Below are 25,943 nucleotides of genomic sequence, written 5' to 3' on the forward strand. Positions count from 1 at the left end.
TGGGGAGAGAGGAAGGAAGAAAATTTGGAACCCAAAGTTTTAAAAACACGTTTAAAAAAAAGTTTTCACATGTAACTGGGAAATAAGAAACACAGGAAATGGGGTACAGAAGTCTATCCTGCCCTACAGGAAAATAGAAGGGGAAGGGGATAAGAGAAGGGAGGGGGGAGAGATAGAACAGAAGGCAGACCAGGGGAAGGGGTATTCAGAATGCATGCCATCTTGGGGTGGAGGGAGGGGCAAGATGGGGTGAAAATTTGGAACTCAAAATCTTGTGGAAGTAAATGTAAAAAAAAATTAAAAAAATAAAAAGAGGAAGGGGAGGAGAGATCTGGGATGATTATAGCAAGTCAGGTTTTGTTTTTTGTTTTTTTTAAAGGATGAGGAAAATGAGTATATTTATAGGCATCAAATAAGATGCTGGTAGATAGAAATTAAAGATAAAAGAGACAGTGGGAAGATGTGAGATCAGTTTATTGGAAAAGTTGGCAGGGATAAGATCAAGGGCACATATGGAGGGATTTGCCTTTTCAAGGAGGTCCACATCTTTACCTAAGACTAGAGTGATGGAGGAGGTAGTGGAAGAAGATGGTGTGAGTGATATGAGATAAGGAAGGGAAAGCTCTTGGGAAAAGGTCTCAGATTTTTTTTTAATGCAAATGTTAGTGTCCTTAGCTAAGAGGGTGAGGGTGGGAAGTGCTGTGGGAGTCTTTCGAAAAGACAGAGTTTGGGCAGCTACTCAGAGTGAAGCAATGTTTGCCCTGCTGTTCACTGCATAAGGGCCTATTAAGATCAGCTAAAATAAATATAAATTGTTTTGTGATTTTTCTTAAGCTCTGTTCAGCAGTATGTGAATACAAGCTAAGGAAGTAAATAGAGTAATCCAGGGTTGAGCTTTGGCAAAGCATGATCTGGAGATAGGGCAAGGAAATTGAGCATGTAGAGTTAGCTGGTTAGTGTAGTGTAGAATTAGTTCACCAGCAGGTAAAAGAGAAGTACTTAGGGAAGAGAGAAGAGAGAAGAAGTTAGTGCAGAGATGATGGCTTGGGAAGGAATTGAAGGATGAAGGGAATGATGTTCACAATGGGGAAGAAGAACTGGGTTAAGAGTGGTAAGACAGGGAAAGATAGAATGATAATACTGATAAGATGAAAGAATTTAGGAGTTTGTGAGCACGAATTGCTTGTGGGTGATAGCAAGGTCAAAGATATGATCATCTCTTTATATAGCTGAGGGGAAGTAGAGGAGTAGGTCATGGGAATTCACTAATAGAGTACCAGAATGTAGATTGACCAATACCAGGGGTGGGGAACCTGTGGCTTCAAGGCCACAAATGGCCTTCTAGGTCCCTGGGTGCCGCCTTTTTGACTGAATTAAAGTTTTACAGAACCAATTGTTTGGTTAAGGGGATTTATTCTGTGAAATTTGGATTCAGTCAGAGGGCTGTGTTTGAGGACCTAGAGGGCCACATGTGGCCTTGAGGCTGCAGGTTCCCACCCCTGACTAATACTTTTCATCCCACTGCTTTGATGCTGAGTATATGAAGTCAACAAGCATTTATTAAGGGCCTGTTATGTGCCATGTATTAAGCAAAGTGCTGGGGATACAAATAAAGGTAAAAACAGCTCCTAACCTTAAGGAGCTCACAGTCTAGTAGGGTAGACAACAACTTTGTACAAACAAGATAATGAATAGGATAAGGAAAGGCTTGTTGAAGGTAGGATTTAGCAGACTTGATGGAAGCCAGGGTAGACAAGAGTTGGAAATAAGGAGGAAGAGAATTCCAAGTATGGGGGACAGCCAGGTAGTCAGATTTCTCCATTGGGAGATGGAATATTTTGTGCTAGAGTTGTAGGTAGGTGATAAGGTGTAAGAAGACTGGAAAGATAAGGAAAGGGCAGGTTATGAAGGGCTTTAAAAGCCAAAAAGTAGTGTTTAAATAACATGTAGGAAGTAACTATTCAAATAGAAGTTTTCCCTTAGTTTATAAAAATGTGAAAATTCTCTATATTGAAGTCAATTGATGTATCCTTTGCTTAAATTAATTTAACAAAATGTCAGACTTAACCAACCAAAACTATGTTCAACAACAAATTTAATTCTTTAAGCACATATTAAGTATCTCTTGTGTGCAGAACACAAGGATTTGGAGGAATAAAATCAAGTTAGAAGAGAACCTTAGCCTTGTAGATTTCTGTTGTTTATTAGGGAGATATGGCATGTATGTAATTAAATATAATATGTTACATAAATGTGTTAGATGGTGTCAGAAATCTGTGTGAGGTGGAAAGGGAACAGGTCATGTCAGCTGGCTGTCTTGTGAAAGATTTCGTGGAGAACATGAATCCATGGCATGTTTGGAGCCATGTCTTTGCTTCATCTCTGACCTGAACCAGACCTTCACTCTGCTGTTCTCTTATATTCTTCATGCCAATAGCAGCCAATAGTCAACAAGCATGAGTGTATTCTCTGTTCTCCCTCCTCCCCCACCCTTCCCATCTCCTGACACTGTTAGCTCTGTTAACAATGATCAGTTTCTGTGAACAATCATTCATGGGGAGGAGGGATGACAGCAGACGGGGTCTCAATCAGTTCTCTGTGACTACTTGGCAGCCCTTGCTGGCCACCATTCCTCTATCTCTATCAATTTCCCAGTCTGTGATCTGGGATTATCTTCCTTTATCATCTTGCATTCTCAATGTTTAACACTATGCCAGAGGCAGTAAAGTAAACAGAGCTAAGCACTTGGAATCTGGAAGACCTAAATTCAAATCCTGTCTCAGACACTTAATTAGCCATGTCACCCTAGGCAAATCCCTTAGCCTCTGTTTTCCTCAGTTACCTCATCTGTAAAATGAGCTGGAGAAGGAAATGGTAAAAACCACTCCAGTATCTTTGCCAAGAAAATCCCAAATGGGGTCGTGAAGAATCACAACTGAACAATAACAATAGAGACAAACTGAGTGACTCAGTGGATAGAGCACTGGGCCTGGAGTCAGGAAAACCTAAGTTCAAATCCAGCGTCAGACAGTAACTAGCTGTGTGCCCCTGGGCAATTTATTTAATCTGTTTGCTTTAATCCACTGGAAAAGAAATGACAAACCACTCCAGTATCTTTGCCAAGAAAACCCCATACGGAGGAAGAGTTGGATCTTGGCCGAAGGACTGAACAAAAGACAGTTAATGTTTGTTGATTAGCCTTATAGTAATGACTAAGAACAATAGAAATTTTAAGAAATAACCAAGGAAATTGAAGGATGAAATCCAACCCCTTTATTTTATAGATGAGGAATCTGAGGCCCAAAGAGGTTAATTATGAAATGAGATAATATTTGCAAAGCACTTAGCATAGTGCCTGGCACATTGTAGTGCTATATAAATGCATATTCCCTTCCTTTTCGTCTGCTTTTTAGTGATTTGCCTGTGGTAACACAGCCTGTGGCAGAGGTGGAATTCCAACCAAGGTTTTCTGATTCCAAATCTAATGTTCTTTCTACTTTATCCTATTGATTTTACATAACTACAAACAGAACCCTAGTCAGCCTGCAGATATTGGGGAATCCTGCCCTACCATTTCAGAATTATGACATTGTCCTTGCTGGTGTTTCAGGTTGGAATACCTTACTTATGTGTATTTTAAAATAATGAATAAATATAAAAATTATTTAACATTTCTATAGCACTTTAAGATTTACAAAGCCTTTACATGTTTTCTGATCTGCACAGCAACCCTGCAAAGTATATGTCCTATTATTTTAACTATTTTACAAATGAAAAAATGGGAGGCTGAAGATGTTGAGTTGCTTTGCCCCAGGGTTACATAGCTAGTGGGCATCTGAGGTAGGATTCAAACTTAGGTCTAACTGACACCAAGCCAGCACTCTTAATAAATGTTAATACTAATATATGTCATATGTATCTATCACTTAAGCATTTACGTGAGTACTTGATACGTATTATTTTAATATGTACCTCCTTACAAATTTCTATTAGATCCTACTTTCCCTACATACTATTATTGTCATTTCTTTCCTCTCAGCTACTCTTTGAAAAAATGTTTTATACTTTATCACTACTCCCTCTAATTTCATTCTTTTCTAAACCTTATGTAGTCTGTTGGCCTTATCACACAACTGAAACTTTTACTCCAGAGTTTTCAATGATCTCCTAATTGCCAAATCTAATGCTCCTTATCCTTCTTGACCTTTCTGCAGCATTTGACACTACTGACCATCTTTCCTCCTGGATACTTACTCTTTCCTTCCTGGGTTTTCGTGACTGTTCTTTCTTGGTTCTTTTCCTACCAACTGTTAGCTTAGTTCTTGGTCTCCTTTGATGGTTCTTCTTTCATGTCATATCCGTTAACTGTGAATGTACTTTAAGACACTGTCTTTTTTGGAGCACTTTGTTCATTATATAGTAATATTTTTCTTCTTTTTTTTTGTCAATCTAATAAACTCTTTGCTTTTGAACTGCTGATTGAGACATTTTAAAGTGGATATCCTTTAAGCATCTCAGAATTGAAACATCTGAAACAGAATTCCTTTGTCTTTATCCCCAGCACCTTTCTTCCTAATGTCCCTATTACTGCTGAGATCACAGCTATTCTTCCCGTATTCCAGGTTTGTAACCTTGGTGTCTTTCTTGCTTTTTCTTATTTCCCACATCCAACTCCATTGCTAAATCTTATTTCTACTTCCACGGCGTTTTTGTTTAAGTGCCTTTCTGTCACTTAACTAGCTACTCTCTTTGTTCAGGCTGTCATGGCCTCTTGTAGATTGTTGCAGCTCCCCACTCCAGTCTTTCATTCACACATCCATTAAAGTGATTTTCCTGAAGCATTGATCAGACCATGTTAACATGCTATTTAATAAATTCTAGTAATTCCTTATTTCCTCTAGAATTAAATTCAAACTCTTCAGCTTGGCATTTAAAGTTCTTCTGGCTTTAAACCTCTACAGTTTTCTTATATGCTACTCCTTGCACCCACTCTGTGGTTCAGCCATATTGGCCTTACTTGTTGCTTGCACAGTAACTCATTTCCCATTTCAGGATCTTTGTGCAGGCTGTCCCTCCCACCTGAAATATTCTCTCTATTCATCTCCACCTTTTAGAATTCCTGAGTTTCAAGACTCAGCTCATGTATCACCTTCTACAAGAGGCTGTTTCTGGTTCTTTCACCTTTTAGTGCCTTCATCCTTAAGGCTGCCTTATATTTATTACTCTGTATGTGTATCTACATATAGATATAGATACATAAATATGTATTATATATGGCTATGTAAGTACATGTTGTTTCCCTGGTGAGAACATAAGCTCCTTGAGAACAAAGACACCTTGCTTTTGCCTTTGTGGTTCCACTGCTTAGCATAGTGCCTGGCATATAGTAGTAGGCATTTATTCAGTGCTTATTGATTTCATTTTACTCTCACAACTGTATGAGGTAAGTACTGTAGCTTTTATTGTTTCCATTTTTTAGAAAGAAATGTGTTTTAGACAGCTTTCTAAGGTGACGATTACTGAGAAAATACTTCAGTAGAAGTTCCTCCTTGAAGGCATGAAGGTGGGACAATAGAAAGAGCACTAGACCTGGGTTCATGAAGACCCGAATTCAAGGCCCTTCTTGGTTGCTTACTAATTGTGTGATCTTGGGCTAGTCATTTTATTTTTTATTTTTGGCAAGGCAATTAGAGTTAAGTAACTTGCCCAGGGTCACACAGCTAGTAAGTGTTAAGTGTCTGGTCTGAGGCTAGATTTGAACTTAGGTCCTCCTGACTCCAGGGCAGGTGGTCTATCCACTCCACCACCTAGCTTCCCCCCCTTTTTCAGGGAGGGTTGCTAGTCATTTAACTTCTTGATAATGACAGCTTCTACCTTCCCAGGCTGTTGAGGATAAAATGAGATAATGTTTGTAAAGTGCTTTGTCAAGCTTTTGCACACACACACACACACACACACACACACATACACATATATGTATATAAATGCTATCTATTTAACAACAATGATAAAGAAACTGAGGCTTTGAGAAGTTGTGACTTGGCTATGGGTACCCAGCTAATAAGTGTTGGAATTCGGAAATTATTCCTGTGTCTCTCCTGATCCCAGTCCTAATACTCTTTCCACTATATCATAATACCTCTTCATTAGTATTTTGTCAGGTAGTTTTTAATTTTTTAAAATGTATTTTGATGTATAGTTGATCAACCATTAGTTAAATCAGAGAATCATAGGATTATATAGATCTGGACCTGGAAGGGATCTCAGAGATGAGATATGAATATAAGCATGAGCTTTAGATTAAATTTTTATTAGATATGTATCCCAGCAAATGTCAAGTCTTCTATTGGTAAGTAAAGATTGGACATCTTATTCCTTTTTTTCCCCAAATTAAGTGAAGGCATTTATTGGAAATAACAACACGTCAAACAGATTCTTCCACCCCTAAAGAAGACCCCAGCTTAAGGAGGGGGGACAGGGCCCCCCCCAAGAGGGGGAGGCAGATCCCCCAAGGGAGAAGGACTCTTCAAGGAGAAGGGTCCTTAAGGGAGATGCCTGTTTAAGGAAGAAGGGGAACACCCTCTTATTGAGGAAGATAGCCCATAGCCAGGAAAGGCTGAGCAGGGAGATGAAGTAATTAGGGAGGTTGGGGAACCTGTAGCCTTGAGGCAGAAAGTACCACACCGTTGATCTAGGCCATAGTTCAGCCCAGGGTAGAGGAGCCCATTAGTTTCCATATTTCTTGGACCAGTCTAATTAAATCTGATTGTCTCCAAGAGTGGCTTTAAGTGGTACGTGAGATAATGGGCTTTTCATAGACCAGTCCGTTTGAATCTCAATGTCTTGCCACTCTCCCATCCCCCATAATTCATCTGGGGAAAAAGGGCAAGGGTCATGCATTCCTAAAGACCTGGTACATAAGAGGCATTTAATATAAATGCTAATTGACCGACTTCAAAGGCAAAGACCTGGAGTGGGACCTCTGAACTGGAATTTCAAAGGAACCTTGAATCTGTACTTCATGGCTTTGAGATGGGACCAGATCTCCTGCCAGCTTGGCATGGTCCTCTTCAGTCCCCCAGCTCAGAGGTAACCATCTCCTCTTATGGGCAGGGGTTCTCCTGAAGAAATCTCCATCTGGGAAGAGTTTCCTAGAATTCAGGAAGTCTCTACCTTCCAGGTGCTACCTGAGGAGGAAACGGCTCACCTCTTCAGACAGTTAGTCAATGACATGCTCAAGGAAGAAGTGGAAAGGCAGAAGTGGCCAGAGATTCCATGCTCTCTCTGGCTGGCCTGGGCATTCACAAGCTGCAATGCATTTTGGTCTTTGATGTTGATGGTGGTGAGTGGAGAGAAAACCTCCCCTTGCCCACTTTGCTAAAAGTTCCAGGAAGGGAAAGGGGCACAAAAGAAAAGACATTGTAGACACTGCTCTCTACTCATGCTGCCCCACCTTCTCCTTCATTTATCAATAAAGAATAGAAGACTCTAGCTGGTAGCTTGCAGAGAAGCTGGAGCTCCCTAGGAGAGGCAGGTGGGTCCCTGCTGCTTCTTTTGTTTTCCTCCCTGATCTGGACACCATCAAATAATCTCTCTTCTCAGCAATACAATGATCCCAGACAATTCCAAAGGACTCATGATAAATGCTGTGCACCTCCAGAGAGAGAACCAATGGAGTCTCAAAGATCAAAGACCCAGTTAATTCCTTATATGCTCCTCCAGAACAGTTTTCCCAGCCTTCCCTTCCTGTCCATTTTCCCTGGGACTACCCTGGCACAAGACATCTATAAGCAACAAAAGTTCCACGAAGTTGGCTTAAGTGGGTGGAAGATAAGTAGGTGACAGTGAAGAAGCCTCAGACATGCAGTATCCTGGTTAGTTTGCGGTTCCAGATGAGGCCTGCTATCTGCAGTTCAAAGTAGGCATCATTGTAGTAGTCAGGTGACAGGAAATGGCAAGAGTAAAGACCAGTGTCAGAGACCTGGACCTGATGGATTCTCAAGATCACCTTCCCCTCAGCCATGTCATGTTTCAGCAACTCAGTCCTCCCTTTGGAACTTGGGGTCCTGGGTTTCCTCCAACTTGTCCTCATTACAGTACTGATGTGGCTTAGGGGTTCAGGGGTGCTGGGACCCCAAAATCACAACACATGGATCCTACCCAAAAGAATTCAACCCAAGCCGCCTTTCAGCCAGAGACAAGGTTTAGGACAATTGTCATATTGGGCAGACTCTTAAGGAGTCTGAACATGGGTAAGCAGTGGCTAGATTATAAGAAGAGCAGTGGCTAGATTATAAGAATCTAAGCTGGACTTTTTATTCTTGAGCTTTCTGCTCAGCCATCTACTGCTGAAGTACTGTAACAAACTCGGATGGGTTTTATTAGGTAAAGATAACTAGAAGGAGGCTGCTCAGTGTTGGGTGATATGATAAATGCCAAAAGAGTAAGAGATATTAGCAGCTTGCAGCTGGTGAAAAACAAACTGCTAAAGGTTTATTTATTGCTACCTCTACAATAAGGCAAGCAAATTCCTCTTTTAAAATACTATGCTGTATTTTAACTTACTTTGAGCATGTATAGTATTACATATTGTTAAGCTTTTAAAAATAATCATTTTTCCTTTCAAAATCTGATTGGAAAAAAGTTGATTGCATTCTTCTATGATTTTAATATATCATGAGAAGTACTTCTTGTAGAAATGTTTTTGTAACAGGCATGTTTTTAATGCTAGTCACTAGAAAATAAGACTTATTTACCTGAAATCCTCTTGTAGCAATATTTAAAAAAATAATTTATTTCATTTATTGAAGAATACTTATATTCATTTTAGAGTTTAAGGGAGTTTGTTTGGAGCACTTTGCTCATTATATTACTGAACTTTTCTTTTTTCTGTTTTCAATTTAGCAGATTCTTTGCTTTTGAATGATTGTTATATCAGGATTTTGGATCAAGCATCCATTGTTTTAAATTCATGATGAATAGTGTTAAACACTGAAAGGAGTTAATAAAGAGATTTTGGAATCTTCAGGGTTTAGGGATTAGGTCTGTAAGAAAAACAAAAAAACCAGCTCTCTCTTATAGTTTAGATTTATTTGATAAGCCTCAGTTACTTGTAACTTGTATATTTAAATATTTTCTTTAGCACTCTCCTTTTTTTTTGTTGGTTATATTTTTTTAAGTTCTATACCTTTTATTGACTTTGGAGACTTTAGTGCCATAGGAAGACTGAAATATGTCAGTCTGTCCTATAGATGGCAATTCAGCTTTCAGAAATGCCTTGTTTGCTCTTCTAAAATTTTTATCTGAAAGGATTCCATTTAATAACATTGAAGACATTAATTTAACCTTAAATTTGTATTAATTATTTTCAAGTCTTTCAGAGACATTGAAAACATCCTTTTGTTGGTGTGTGGAAACTTTGTACATTTTTGATTACCCTACATATCACCCTTCTTTGAAATACTTAATCAGAATTCATTTTGACTTGTAAATTTAAAAATCACATACCAAAAGGATAGTGTTTCTGAATTTCAGGTGTATAAACTTTTGGCACTCTTATGGTTTATTATACAATAATAATTTATGAAATGTTTTCATTTTACATTGCTTTTTCTCCCAGCTGTGAGGTGGTATTTTAAGTATCATTATCCTTGTTTTACAGAGTAGGATAGCAGAGGACAGATTAAGTAGCTGATGTTTGCAGTACTAGTTAGTGGCAGAGTTGGGACTCTGATAAAGGTCTTTTGATTACAAATAATTCCAGTAATTTTTCCATTACATTGAATTACAATTTCCTACAGACCTTTGTTTGTATATACATGCATTTAAAGTTTTGGTGTATGAGAACAAAATGATCTTAATCTTTAAATAAAAATTGGCCTTTAGTCAAAAAAAATTATGACTATCTCAGGTCTATAAATAAAACAACATATCTGAAAAAACATTGGGGAAGCTTTAGTTTTGCAGCTAAAAAATACTATTGACAGCTCACCATATAACCTTATGAGACACACTGATCAATTTGACCGTATTGGGAGTTATGGAAAGAGGCATATTGTCATCTGTAGGGATTAGAGAGCAGTGACATTTTGGGGGCTTTTTCTTCTTGTCATTTCCCTTCTCCTCTTCCTCCAGTCATATCTCCTACTCTTGTGCTTCAGGAGATTTGGGGCAGGCTGAGGTTCTCTGTTATTGTAAAAAATTTGAGAATTGTGGACAGAATAGTCATCAAATCCCTTCTTTATCCTAACACATTACATAAAGATAAATATATACATATAAATTAAGCTTTATGCCTTTTGTTTTTATATTAGTAATTTCTGGATTTCCCTCTACCTCCATCAAGTTCTTTCTAATAACAACAACAACAAAAACACCCCAAATAGTTAAGGGAAAACGCAACACAGTGACTATATGCAGCATTCTAATTTAGTGGTCTTCCTCCTCTCCAAAGAGCGCAATTAGGTTTAGGGTTAGGGTTAATATAGATGTGCAGTGCTTGGACTTGTGACAACTTGTCTAGCCATCGAGTATTCTATTAGTCCCTGTTGCTAATTTTCCCATGTTTTAGTGTTTTAAGTTTAATCATCTCATTGTTGAATGTGGATATTGTAATGTTTGTTCTTCTGTGCTTTGGAGAAAAACTTTTTATGTTAGGAATAATGATATTAACATTTTTATGATACACATTTGTAAACTGCTTTGCATGCTTTTTTAAAAATTGTAATCTCACAATAACCCCAAGGTGAATATTTCAGGTATTATCCCTGTTTTCTACAGATTAGAAAATTGAGGCTCAAAGATGGTTACTGAGCTAGTAAGTGTCAAAGTTTTAACCCAAGTCTGCTTGACTCCAGGCGTAGTTAACAAGGCAACAAACATTTACTAAGTACGTACTAGGGTCTCCTATGTGCTAGAGACTGTGCACACCAGGCACAAAGCAAAAAGAAAGATAGCCCCTGCCCTCAAGTGGGGTGGGGCAGAGGAAGAAGGTACCCACATAGTGGCATAATGTTCAAGTCCAGAAAATTGGAAGCAGAGCCAGGATAATGACATTTGACTGGACTGGGCCCCTTCCCAAAATGGAGTCCCAGGAGGAACTTAACAATGGGAGAATGATGCTGGCACACCAGGATGTTCCAGAGTGACGAGACCTTACATGGGAAATTTATTTACGAAATAAATTCTAAAATGTTCGCAAAAGGAACAGTTTTGTTACATTTTTTAGAAATTTAAGACTGCAGCCTGATTGTGGTAAAATTAAATTCTTATTAGTCTCAGAGTTGGCTCCAAAAGTAGGAGTTGTGCTCATGGGGTTTTTGTAAAGAGATATTTGGTAAAATTTACCTATCAAGTGCTCATTTTTATCTTATGTGGAATTTTATTTTTCAGATAGCTTAATATTTTTAATGATAGGAATTTTTACTACTGCTTTTCTATATTTTAAATGAAGTGTTTTATTAAAAATTGGAGGTTGAATAGTAGTATAGCCAATTTAACTTGCATAGTAACTACTTAAATTAATTTCAGTATACAATAAACATCTGAAAAAATTTTCAATCTTATACTCTTTAGTTCTGATAAAAATTCTTCATCCATATTTTCTCATTCATTTCATTATCTGTCCTCTCTGTCTACTCTAGACCCTCATTCTCTTACTAATGACCTCCATAATTATCTGGTCCCTCTCTTTCCCCTGTATTCCTTATGCAATCGAAACCTCCAAAGGGAAAGGGACCCACATGTACAAAAATATTTATGGCAGCTTTTTTTGCAGTGGCAAAGAGTTGGAAATTGAGGGGATGCCCATCTATTGGGGAATGGCTGAGCAAGTTGTGGTATATGAATGTAATGGGAATACCATTGTGCAATAAGAAATGATCAGCAGGCAGATTTCAGAAAAATCTGGAAAGACTTACATGACATGATGCTAAGTGAAGTGAGCAGAACTAGGAGAACATTGTACAGAGTAACAGCAACATTGTGCAATGATGAATTTCTCAGAAATGCAGTGATCTAAGACAATTCCAAAAGACTGAAGATAGAGTATCCACTTCCAGAGAAAGAAGTATGGAGTTAGAATGCAGATCAAAGCATACTATGTTCACCTTTTTTTTGTTTTTTTTTTCTCTTTCTCTTGGTTTTTCCCTTTTGTTCTGATTCTTCTTTCACAACATGACTAATGTGGAAATATGTTTAATATGATTGTACATGTATAACCTGTATCAGATTGCTTGCTGTCTTGGAGAGGGGGAAGGGGAGGATAGGGGAAGAGGAGGGAGGGAGAAAAAAAGTTTGGAACTCAAAATCTTACAAAAGTGAGTATTGAAAACTTTCTTTACATGTAATTGGGAAAAAATAAAATACTATTTAAAAAAACTATAATAAAATAATAAAACTATAAAATAAAAATAAAATACTATTTAAAAAAACACTCCAAGATATCTATTCTAGGCTTTTTCTAGGTGTCAGAGAGGATACTTTTGGGTGGTAGGGCCTTTCCCCCACCACAATCCTAATTATGCAGCCCATCTTTGAACTATACTCTCCCTTAGTTAATTCCTGTCTCTCTCTGTCTCTTTCTCTGTCTCTGTCTGTCTCTCTCTGGTCCCCCCTCCCCGCCCAGTTTGCATCAGAACCTCCTCCCTAGGTCCATTCTCTCCCATTCCCTCAGATGTCAGTTGCCCCTAAGAGTTCCAACTCCCTGCCTTCCTGAGGTAGGTTAACTAGACTTTTCAAGCAACAAATCCCCCAGGGCACACCCAGCACACAAGGTCCCCATCTTCCTTCACAGACCATTTGTGGATTCTTTCAATTGGTACTTATTTTCTATGTTCAGAAGTTCTGGGCGGTTCTCTTTTATGATTCCAGCGTTGTAGTGTTAAGGATTTTTGTCCTGTTGTATTCTTCTGGGAGACCTGTGATCCTATGATCCCTTGGTTGTCTCTATCCTTTTTTTTTTTGCTTGCATAAACAGCATATTTCTTTTTAATGTTAATTGGTTTTTGCTTCTCTTCTAGATTTCTCCCTCTCCTGTATATTTGCATTTCCAATATATTGTTTTCTCTCTTTTTGTGTGTGTGTGTGTGTTATGTTTTAGTTTTTCAATTCTGCCCATAATTTTTGTTCAGGCCATAAATTCTGCTTTCATAATTCTCATTTCTCTTTTGAATCACTCAGAACAGGTCTAGAGGCCATATTTCCTTCTGTTGTTACTGTTTTTACCTGTTGATTTACTTGCTTATGTTCAAAGTCTTCAAGTTTTCTTTTTCCTGAGATTTTTGGTAATTTAATACCCTTCCCCCCCTACTTTTCTGTATTCACTCTCTGATTCTGTTCTGTCTGATGGTGATTTTCTTTGGAGACTGGATCTCAAGCGTGAGTCTCAGCCTCCTCCCACACAGTTCAGTGACCTCCAGGTAATTTTTGGGTTGTCAGAATTGGCCCCAGCTGGATATTGTGCTCTTTGCCTCAGCCTTAGGGGAGTACTGTATAGTTCCCACTCCTCCCCTGACCCCAACACACACACTTTGTCTCTCTCTCTCTCTCTCTCTCTCTCTCTCTCTCTCTCTCTCTCTCTCTCTCTCTCTCTCTCTCTCTCCTCTCTCTCTTCTCCTCTCTCTCTCTCTCTCTCTCTCTCTCTCTCTCTCTCTCTCTCTCTCTCTTTCTCTCTCTCTCCCCCCTGTCCCACTCTGCCACTCTGTTTGGGGAGCTCACAGCCTTGCTGAGTTGGTGCTATGGGGTTGTGGCCCCCAGTAGGCTTTTGCCCCTAAAGGTTTACTAGCTATCCATCACTGGCTAAGCATACTTCCTCAGTCTGGAGCTAGAGTCTCCATGGCACTGGAAAGAGGGAGGAGGGGCCCCGGCATGAGGTCGATTTGGATTTTGTTGCAAGTCTCAGCAGGGGTCCTTTGGTCTGCTAGTACAGCCTGGCTGGCTGTGGAAGGTGGTCGTGGTGGGGATATTGAGTGAGCTGAGTCAGTAAGTATCATTTCATGTTTGTTTGTTTGTTTTTTTAAACCATCTTTTGGATTCTCAGTGTCCTAGACCATGGAGACACATGAGGTTGCTTCATTTTTGGTGCATAATTTCTGTTTTGAAGAGCTTTGAGAGTTGTGGGGATTGGAGGAAATATTTAGTTTGCCATCTTGTTGCTCATGTGACCCGAAAGTCTCTTTTTGTCCCTTTGTTTTCACTTTTCTACTTATGTGGTCATAGTGTATATTCCATTCTTCTGGTTCTGTCTTTTTCACTTTGCATTATTTCCTTAAATTCTATCCATATTTCTTTGTAGTCCTCATACTTGTCTTTATGGTATTCATTCCATTAATATACTATGCTTTATTTTGCAGTTCTTATACTGTTGCACATTTAGGTTGTTTGTAGTGTTTTACAATTATGTATAATACTTCTGGGAAAATCTTTATACAGAAAGCTCTTTTTTTTGGATTAATATTTTCATGGTATATAGATTTCAGTAATGGAATTACAGGTACTTAACCTATATTAAATGGAAGAAGATCTATTAGAAGAAAGCTAAGTAAGGACTTGGAGTATGATTTTGTTTTATACTGCGTTGTCCCAGTTTCACCTTAGGTGTGTTTTTCTGAAGGGAATGTATACTAAGAGGGATTCTTTAGCAGTAGTAGACTTTTTTTTTTTTGGCAAGGCAATTGGGGTTAAGTGACTTGCCCAGAGTCACACAGCTAGTAAGTGTTACGTGTCTGATGCCAGATTTGAACTCAGGTCATCCTGACTCTAGGACCGGTGCTCTATCCACTGAACCACCTAGCTGCCCCTGTTGTAGACTTCTGGTTTGATCTTAGGTGGTTTTTTGACATGGTGTCCCTTTTGATTATTATAAAATAGGGGAAACAAATGTTGTCTTTTTGAACTTGGTTATCTCTAAATATAAAATATGTGCTTATGTTCTTTTCCCAACTCTCTAATTGTGTTAATATTTATGTTGTTCATCTATCCCAAAGATAATTTGATTTCTAAATTATTTTTCTCTCACAGCATATGGACCATAAGAACAGCACTTATTTTCTTCTTTTCCAAGAGAACAGAAAGAAATAGTAAGTCTGTTTCTCTAACTTTTACAAATAAATTATTTTTTTTAAAATTAATTTGTCTATTTTTAGTTTTGAACATTCACTTCCATAAGCTTTTGAGTTTTAAATTTTCTCTGCCTCCCTCTCCTACCCCTTCCCCAAGATGGCAGGCAATCTGATATAGGCACTATATATACATTCTTATTAATCATATGTTCACATTAGTCATATTATAAAGAAGTAAATTCTTTTTTTATAGATGTTTTAATTTATAACTGAAGTGCCCTATGGTGGTATATTGCATGAGAACTTGAGTTTACATGTGAGTGTTGAATATTTAATTGGTTTTCTAATGTGTTAATATTTGTAAAACTCTTTAATATATAATCATATTTGATCTTTACAACTCTTTGAGATTAGATATTCTGGGTATAATTGTGGCCATTTTACTGATGAACAAACTGAAATGCATGCCAGTTAGTCCAGGGCATTTTTTCATGGTCATTGGTACAAGGTCCAGAGATAGTATTTGAACCCAAGTCTCTCCTGATTCCAAATCTAGAAAAACATGTTTAAATGACTGTGTATATGATGACATCTTTGGATAAGAATTTTCATTTGCTGTATTTCTGTGTTGCCTAATGTGTAGGACTTTCTTTAATAAAAAACAACAAAAAATCCCTTTCCTCTAAATTAGGAGAGACAGATAAAAAGAACTTGGTTTAGATCAATAGACTTGACTCTCTTTAGTAAGCTAATTCTGATATATTTAAGAATAAAAAGTCTGGAATGTTGTTACTCTAAAGACTTTTTATTTATTGACATCATTATCTCTGGTCGCATTAATAACACAACTAGATCTAACCTTACAATCACAGACCTCTAGTTAATATTGAACTCCACTAACCCATTGCAAAATATATTTTTAATATTTATTCCATCTCTGCATCTTTGCAGATCTTAAAAACCATAAATTACTAATAAAGGTTTACTACACAGAGCACTTCATTTTGCCTTTGTTATAAAAATTTCAAACTTGAGGAATTGCTAAAATTTAAGTGAGATTTAAGGAATGCTTAAGCTGAAACAAATATTCACTAAAACAATTTACTAAAACAGTATTAGCTAATATAAAGTAAGTAGGAAAACAAAACTTTGGCATCTGTACCTATTTTTTCATGGGATTCCAGGAATGGGAGAAGTTTCTTTCGGTGAAGAGGCCATATTGCAAGTATAGGAAAATGTTGTAAAGTTCTGAAAGACCCAAAAGGATACCAGTAGGAATAATATTAGCACAACATGGATGGCATAGACCTGGGTAGGTCACTATTGTAATCATAACTTCCTTGCCAGGATTTGGGAGACTTTTTTCCCCTATATATCTGTGTGGATCACGGATTTCATATATTAAAGTATGTGATGGCACATGCCTAATTTTGTAAAAAGTCAGATTTCATTATACGATTAACTCTGAGCACATCTATCATGTGAAGCAAAGGATACCTTCGTTACCATACAAAGTAACCTTTGAGCATATTATTATTTAACCAAAAAACAATAATTTTAGTGCAAATAGATATGTGTTTTATGTAGTTTTTTTTTAAATCAAATTGATAGAGGCACTATGACTTTGGGCAAGCCCTTCTAACTAAATTTTACTTTCTTCATTTGATTGATAGAGATAACCATGCTTTTATTAACTACTTCACAGGGCTGTTGTAAGGATCAAATACATTCATAATGTATGTGAAAATGTTTTATTAACTGGAAGTTTTGTGTATTTCACAACTTTCTGCTACATGCTGTGAAGGTACAATGACATGCTTCTTGCCTTTGAGGAGCTTCTGTTGTAATAAGAGACATACAACATGTTCCTTTCATTTCATTACCATTTAAATATGAATATTTTGAAAAAATGTTCCCCTGGAGGCAGAGTCAAGATGGTGGAGTAAAAGCAGTGATTTGCTTGAGCCCTCCCCCAAAACCCTCCAGATACCTATTAAAAATGTCTCTAAACAAATTCTAGAGCAGCAGAACCCACAAAAAGACAGAGTGAAACAAATTTCCAGCGCAAGACAGCCAGGATGGTTGATTGGAAAGGTGTATTGTGCCTGGCTGAGAGCGTAACACAGTTCAGCATGGGCACGCAGGCAAAGATGAGGCCTCAGTGAACCTGCAGCAGGCCTCAGAGGACTGGATCATGGACAGCTGTGGTAGTTTCCAGACTTTTCAACCCACAAACGCCAAAGACAACTTAGAAGGTCAGTAGGAAAAGTCTGTGACTGTGATGAGAGAGAAGCTTGGTTCCAGCCCCAGTCTCAGTTGCAGCCCTAGGGCGGTGGCTGCTTCCTGAGCTCTTGGCCCACAGACTGAGGGGGCATTGAGTGGCTGATCAGAGGGGAATTGTAGGGATCTCTTTGTTGGTGCTAAGGCAAGAATCTCTTGCTTTGCCCGTACTTGGATCTGGGTCACAGTTCTGGGTGGCAGTCCTGGGGCAAGGAGGAGTGCTGGCCTGGTGGAGCTTGTAGTGGTGGTGGTGAAGAGGGAATCCTCTTCACAGTTCCAAGGCAGAAAACAATGCTTGTGGTCAGTCATTGACTAGAGTACAGTCTAGGAAAGCAGTAAACACCTTGCCGTTGATCATACCACCTTGGAAGAACTGCAAACTTACAGGTCCCTAGAAGTATCTCTGCAAATAGCTGCATAAAACCTTGAAGCTTGGGACAGTACATTCTCCATACTGGAAGCAGACTCCTGCCTTAAAAAAGAGTTTAAAATTCAAGTAATTGGCTAGGATCATGAGCAAACTGCACAAAAAAAGTCAGACCATAGAATCTTTCTTTGGTGACAAAGAAGATCAAAACATACAACCGGAGGACAACAAAGTCAAAGCTCCTACATCCAAAGCCTCCAAGAAAAATATGAATCAGTCCTGGGCCTTGGAAGAGCTCAAAAGGGATTTTGCGAAGCAAGTAAGAGAAGTAGAGGAAAAACTGGGAAGAGAAATGAGAGTGATGCAAGAAAATCATGAAAAACAAGTCAACAGCTTGCTAAAGGAGACCCAAAAAAATACTGAAGAAAATAACACCTTAAAAAATAGCCTAACCCAAATGGCAAAAGAGGTTCAAAAAGCCAATGAGGAGAAGAATGCCTAAAAAGCAAAATTGGCCAAATGGAAAAGGAAGTCCAAAAGCTACTGAAGAAAATACTTCCTTAAAAATTAGAATGAGCAATTGGAAGCTAGTGACTTTATGAGAAATCAAGACATTGTAAAACAAAACCAAAAGAATGAAAGAATAGAAGACAATATGACATATCTCATTGGAAAAACAACTGACCTGGAAAATAGATTCAGGAGAGAGAATTTAAAAATTATTGGACCATCTGAAAGCCATGATCAAAAAAAGAGCCTAGACATCATCTTTCAAGAAATTATCAAGGAAAACTGCCCTGATATTCATAGAACCAGAGGGCAAAATAGAAATTGAAAGAATCCACCAATCACCTCCTGAAAGAGATCCCCAAAGGAAAACTCCTAGGAATATTGTAGCCAAATTCCAGAGTTCCCAGGTCAAGGAGAAAATATTGCAAGCAGCCAGAAAGAAACAATTCAAGTATTGTGGAAACACAATCAGGATAACACAGGATTTAGCAGCTTCTACATTAAGGGACTGCAGGGCTTGGAATATGACATTCTGAAGGGCAAAAGCCAAGAATCACCTACCCAGCAAAACTGAGTATAATCCTTCAGGGGAGAAAATGGTTATTCAGTGAAATAGAGGACTTTCAAGCATTGTTGATGAAAACACCAGAGCTGAATAGAAAATTTGACTTTCAAATACAAGACTCAAGAGAAACATGAAGAGGTAAACAGGAAAGAGAAACCATAAGGGACTTATTAAGTCTGAACTGTTTACATTCCTGCATGGAAAGTTGATATTTGTAGCTCATGAGACCTTTGTTGGTATTAGGGTAGTTGGAGGGGAAAAAAATTATATATATAGATAAATTGATAGATAGAGATAGATAGATAGATAGATAGATAGATAGATAGAGGGCACAGGGTGAGTTGAAGACGAATGGGTGATATCTGGAGAATAAAATTAAGGGGTGAGAGGTTTATACTAGGAGAAGGAGAAAGGGAGAAGTAGAATGGGGTAAATTATCACATAAAACAGATAAGAAAAGGGTTTTACAGTGGAGGGAAAGTGGGGGAAGGTGAGAGGGAATGAGTGAATCTTATTTTCATCGGATTTGGCTTAAGGAGGAAATAACATACACACTCAATTGGGTATGGAAAGTTTTCTTACCCTACAGGAAAATGGGGGGGAAGCAGATAAAAGAGCAGAGGAAATGAGAGGAAGAGGGTAGATTGGGGAAGGGGGTAATCAGAAGCAAACACTTCTGAGGAGGGACGGGGTCAAAAGAGAGAATGAATAAACAGGGGGTAGGATAGGATGAAGGGAAATATAGTTAGTTTTCCAGAGCATGACTACTGTGGAAGTGTTTTTGCATGACTACACAAATATAACCTGTATTGAGTTGCTTGCCTTCTCAATGAGGGTGGGTGGGGAGGGAGGAAGGGAGAAAATTTGGAACCCAAAGTTTTAAAAACAAATGTTAAAAAATTGTTTTCACATGCAACTGGGAACTAAGATATACAGGCAATGGGGTATAGAAATCTATCTTGCCCTACAGGAAAATAGAAGAGGAAGGGGATAAGGGGCAGGGGGAGATAGAAGGAAGGGCAGATTAGGGGAAAAGTTATTCAGAATACATGCTCTCTTGGGGTGGGGGGAGGGGCAGGATGGGGAGAAAATTTGGAACTCAGTCTTGTGGAAGTGAATATTGAAAACTAAAATTAAATAAATTAATAAAAATACAAATATTTTCAATTAAGTATATAATTTGGTAAGTACAGATATATCCTTTTTAGGAAAATCCAATACATGAACAATTGAACTTTAAAAATTAGATAAATCAGGGTGATTCATGCTAATAATGATTTCTTTGTTTCTAAAAGGACTTCTGTTAATTCACTTAGTAATTTTAAAATAGGATTAAAATATAATTTTAACTTTTCAAGTTAATATCTATTTCATGAAGCAAAGTGCTATATACTTGTAATCCTGCTTGCCTTTTCAGTCTCTTATTTCTTGAGGACTTCTACCCTTTTGGTCTGTTAGTACTCTAATGAGTATTTGGCCTTTTGGGTACTTATCCTTTGTGCATTGCTTTTTCTAGTTTACAAAAAAAACAACAACCCACATTTCAATAATTTTGTATTTTTGATGAATTTACTTTTTTCTTTAAATAGGATAAACTGTATTTTGTTGTTTTATGTGTTCAATGAGAAAGTCATATACTCAGAGGTGAGATGAGGCATTTATGTGAACAAAGCAAGGTTTGAAAATTATGTTCTTGTCCGTTGGACATAGTAAACATTCACATGCAGCTTTATTACATTATTGATAGTAAGTCACATTTATGCAACACTTTAAGCTTAATTTTACAAAGTGCTTCTTCTCACAGCAACTGTTTGAGATATGTAGCAGAAGTATTATTGTCTGTACTTTGCTCACAGGGAAACTTGAGGCTTAGCAAGGTTGTGATGCACAGCTAGTGTGTATCTGAGCTATAGTATAAACCCAGGTCTCCTGACGCCAAGTCCAGTATTCTTTATACTGTATGATACTGCTTTAAAATAAATAGGGTCATGGAAACTGGAATTTTGTGGCATTAGCACAGCTTCTACATTGTAGACATTTGATAAATGTTTGTTGAATTGGTGTTAAAAATGCACATTTATCAAAAAGCATATTAAAAATTACTATTGTTGTTTTAGGCATTTTGCTATTTTAGCTAGTCCTGATTCTATATTTATATACGTACAGCTTTAGTTAAATGCAAAAACATTTATTTAATGATGTTTGTTACAAGGCAACATTTTCTACTTATGCCCTACCTATTTTCCAACAGGTAATTTCCAACAATAATACAAGTATCTTTGGTAGTTATGACTCCAGTCATTTTTGTTATGGGAAATTGGAGAATTCATATATATTTGAAGAGTTCCATCTGCATTTGGAATTACCATTTAAAATATTCATTATGAGAAAGTATATAAATTTAAGTACAACATGAGCAAATAAACTCTGGGAACTTATGACTAGTTTTAAATATCCTCTGTCAGTTACCTCCATAATATTTATATCACTATCCTTTAAAAAGTTTTCACTACTGGTGTACAGATCTCTAGTTGTAAAACAAGCAAAAAGACATTTTGTTTTTTTTTTTTTAATAGAGGGAGATATGAAATGTTTAAAATTTTTCCTTTAAAGGATAGGGAAAGAAATAATAAAAGTATATGTATTTTTAAAAGCATGAGTAAGTGATATGCTTTTGTGTTTTTTGCTTTACCCATGAAATTTGGGAGAGGCAAATTAGGAAAGAATTTTTTTTTGTTAAGTGAAGTTTATTTTGTTTTAAAGAATGTGAAAAAGTTAAAAGCTCTCACAAAAGAATTAAACTAGTGGAATGTGGGTGATTTATAGTCTTGACAGATTTTTCATGTTATATTTAAATATGAAAAATTTTTAATAACTGGTCAATATATAGCATTTAGGTTCTTTTCCCTTATATTTAATATATCTAAGCTTTTGAAAATCACTAATGTTAATTAAAATCTTGTTTTTTTAGATGAAGCATTGGATGATTTAAAATCACAGAAGAAAAAAATAGTAAGTAAGCCTTTATCAGCATTTTAGACAGATTAACTTCAATAAGACTGCTTTCACATGAAAAGGTCAGAATTGAATGAGTGACTTACGGAGGTTGGAGATTAATGGTCTTCATAAGAAAGAGTATTCTTTTAAACAGGTAGTTGAATGATAACAGTAAGTGAAGAGGTTTGCTACTGAGTAATGATAAGTGAATGGGGAAAAGAATGGTTAAGGTGGACTTTTGATATACTAACAGACTGTACTATTGGCATATGGTCAGGAGTTAAGGTTTAAACATGAGGGCTCTAATAGGAAAAAGTTTTAGAGGTAATCATTATGTAGTTTTTAAAAAAAAAGTCCAGCCTGTAATTTAATCAGTATAGGAACTCATGCATTGGGTTGGTCAAGATGGCTCATGAGGGTCCCTTTCAACTCTCATATTCTTTGGACTTCCCCTACCAGTCTCATTGGCACCTACCCTGAAACTTAGAGAATTTCCTGGGCTCATTTCCAAGTTAATTGACTTGCCCATGGTCATAGAGCCACTATGTGTCAGAGAGATAGCTTGAACCCAGGTTTTCCTGATGCTGAGGCGAGCTCTTTATTATACCACAGTGCCTCTCATAGTTCTTAATTAGTAAAGTTTAATTAGTCTCTTTTTTTTTTTGCTAGGCAGTGGGGTTAAGTGACTTGCTCAGGGTCACACAGCTAGTAAGTATCAAGTGTCTGAGGCCACATTTGAACTCGGGTCCTCCTGACTCCAGGGCTAGTGTTCTATCTACTGTGCCACGTAGCTGCCCCTCTCTTTTCTTTTAATTAATAAATCATTTTTGTAGTGCCGACAATGGCAATTTCTTTATAGTCAACAACTTACTGTAATTAATTAACTGAGTATGGTCTGATCCGTACTCAGATCTGTGAGTGATAAAATTCAGATTCAGAAGCTATAATATGTTGGTCTGTTGGACCAGAAGAAAGGAGTACTCTCATTGTCCAGTGGTGCGTGTCAAAGCCATACTCTGCTGGTATCAAGTCAGAGATACTTCAGGAAAAAGTGAGATATAAGATTAGGAAGAAGAAAGAAATTTAGATAAGAAGGAAGCCTGTGGTGGAAATGAGAAGTAATAGCCAAGAGTTAGAAGTAGTGACAGTGATGAGAAACAAGCCCAGTGATAGGGGTAAGAAGCAAAAGTGAAGAATAAAGATGTCCATAAACTAAGATTGAGAAGAAACAGAATGATAGAATAGTTTTGGAGGCATTCAGATTAGGATGAAACAGTTTTAAGACACCTAATAGCCATCGAAGCATCGTAGCAAAGGTTTTTTTTCCCTTCTTTTGCAAAGTAGGTGCTATTATTATTTCCATCTTTATAGTTGAGGAAACAGTGGCAAAGAGAGGTTAAGTGACTTCCATTTGGTTACAGAGCTAGTGAGTATCTGAGGCTGAATTTTGAACTCAGATCTTCCTGACTGCAGAACCCAGCACTCTATTCACTGTGCTATCAACTGCCTCTTTTAAAAAAATAAATATGTTAAATATCTTTTTATTTTTAATTTTTTAGTTTCAAATTCTTCCTTTCCTCCCACCTTCTTACCCACCCACTGAGAAGGCAAGCAGCCTATCAGTTATACATATGAAACTATGCACATTTCCATATTAGCTATATTTAAAAAAAACCCCAAGAAAAACAAAGAGATAAAAATTATATTTCATTTTGCACTTAAGGTTCATCAGTTCTTGCTCTGGAGGTATATAGCAGTTTTTCATCCTTGATCATTGTATTGTTCAGATAGCCAGGTCTTTCACAGTTGATCATCATTACAACATTGCTGTTTTTGTGCACAATGATCTCCCAGCTCGTCTCACTGCACTTTGGCTCAGTTCATATAGGTCTTGCCATTTTTTTCTGAAACCATCATCTTGTCATTTCTGATTACACAGTAGTAGTCCATCATAATCACGTACCACAGCTTGTTAAGCCATTCCCCAATTGATAAGCATCTTTTCAATTTCCAGTTCTTTGCCACCACAGAAAGAACTGCCATAATACACATTTTTTTTTACAAATAGGTCCTTTTTTAAAAATCTTTTTGGATTACAGACCTAGTAGCGTGAGGCCAAGGGATATGCACAGCTTTATAGCCCTTTGGCGTAGATCCAAATTGTTCTCCAGAATTGTTGGAGCAGTTCACAGCTCTAAAAGTTCATTAGTTTTTTCCCCCATCCCCTCCAGTATTCATCTTTTCTGATAGGTGTAAGATGTTGTACCTCAGAGTTGTTTTAATTTGTATTTCTTTAATCAATAGTGATTTAGAGCATTTTTGCATATGACTATAGATAGCTTTGATTTCATTTTCATAAAGCTGTCTGTTCATATACTTTGACCACTTATTAGTTGGACATGGCTCTTATTTTTATAAATCTGACTCAGTTCTATACTCAGCATATATTTGAGAAGTTAAGTCTTTATCAGAGAAACTTGCTGTAAAATTTTTTTATATTACTTGTCTGTGGTACCTTTTAGCATACAATGTAGTTTCCTTGGTTATCTCTTTTCATTAGGTCTGTTTTTGCTTTTGCTTAGTCCTAGATCACAATTTCTACCCCTGCTTTTTTTTACTTCTGCTGAAGCTTATAAGATTCTTCTCCAGGCTTTTATTTTAATTCTGTGTCTTTTTTTTAAGTGTGTCTCTTATAAACAACATATTGTTGGATTCTGGTTTCTAATCCAGTGTGTCATTGGCTTGCATTTTATGGGTGAGCTCATCTCATTCACCTTCACAATAATGATTACTAGCTCTGTATTTCCTTCCATCCCTTGTCTTCTATTTATTCTTCTCTCTTTTTTTTTATCCTGTCCCTCCTCAAAAGTCTGTTTTGCTTCTAACCACTGCCTCCCTTAATCCACCCTCCCTTTTATCATTCCCTGCCTACCCTTCCTCTTTCTCTAATCTCCTTCCCCTCCTATTCCCCTATTGGATGTGTGTGTGTGTGTGTGTATGTGTACATATATATGTGTGTGTGTGTGTGTATACACATACACATACATGTACATACACACATGTATATATTTTAATATATAATATTTAACATGTATATTGTGTGTGTGTGTGTGTATCTATCTATCTTTATATATATATCTTTATTCTTCCTTATTTGAGCTGATTCTAATGAGAGTGATATTCAGGCATTGCCTGCTCCGTATTGGGGAGGGCATTTTCCCTTCCATTGTAAAGCTCTTCCTTGTGTACCTCTTTTTATATGAGAAACATTTCCACATTCTACCTCTTCCTTCTTCTAATGCATCCCTCTTTCTTCCCTCTTCATTTTTTTGGAGATCATTCCAACATAATAAACTCATACCCATGCCTTCTGTCCATGTAAACTCCTTTTAACTGCTGTAATAATGATAAAGATCTTAGTAGTTAGATAAATCATCTTCTCTTATAAGAGTGCAAACAGTTTAACTTTATTGAACCCATTATGGTTACACTTTCATATATACCTTTTTATGCTTCTCTTGAGTCTTATTTGAATGTCAGATTTTCTATTCAGCTATTCTTTTCATCAGGAATGCTTAAAAGTCCTCTATTTCATTAAATGGCCATTTTTTTCTCCTTGAAGGGTTATACCCATTTTTGCCAAGTAGATGGTTCTTGGTTGTATACTAGCTCCTTTGCTTTCTGGAATATCATATTCCAAGCCCCTCTGCTTCTTTAACATGAAAGCTGCTGAATTTTGTATGATCCTGATTGTAGCTCCACAATATTTGAATTGTTTCTTTCTGGCTTCTTGCAATATTTTCTTCTTGACCTGGGAGCTCTGGAATTTGGCTATAAATAAAATAAAAATAAATTTGGCTAGGAGTCTTCATTTTGGGATCTCTTTCAGGAGGTGATTGGTGGATTCTTTCAATTTCTATTTTACCCCCTGGATTTAAGATATTGGGGCAGTTTTCCATGATCATTTTTTGAAATATGATATCTAGTCCCTTTCTTTGATTATGGCTTTCAGGTAGACCAATAGGTCTTAAATTATCTCTCCTTGATCTATTTTCCAGGTCACTTGTTTTTCCAGTGAGATATTTCCCCTTCTATTTTTTCATTCTTTTGACTTTGTTTTATTGTTTCTTGATGTTTTGAGTCAGTAGCTTCCACTTTCCCAACT

General features: G+C 37.2%; 1 protein-coding gene across 2 annotated transcripts in view; it reads left to right on the forward strand.

The window, feature by feature from the left end:
• The window catches only part of LNPK (lunapark, ER junction formation factor), a 96,471-nt gene that overhangs the window by 21,742 nt on the left and 48,786 nt on the right, over nt 1-25,943 (forward strand). For both annotated transcript variants that reach the window (XM_020991020.2, XM_020991019.2), the window contains exons 5-6: nt 15,019-15,077; nt 21,753-21,793. In XM_020991020.2, the coding sequence (XP_020846679.1) occupies nt 15,019-15,077; nt 21,753-21,793 (100 nt within the window). The remainder of the gene's footprint in view (nt 1-15,018; nt 15,078-21,752; nt 21,794-25,943) is intronic.

This window comes from Phascolarctos cinereus, unplaced genomic scaffold (assembly GCF_003287225.1).
Source record: "Phascolarctos cinereus isolate Bilbo 61053 unplaced genomic scaffold, phaCin_HiC Scaffold_726;HRSCAF=1367, whole genome shotgun sequence".
Lineage (NCBI taxonomy): Eukaryota > Metazoa > Chordata > Mammalia > Diprotodontia > Phascolarctidae > Phascolarctos > Phascolarctos cinereus.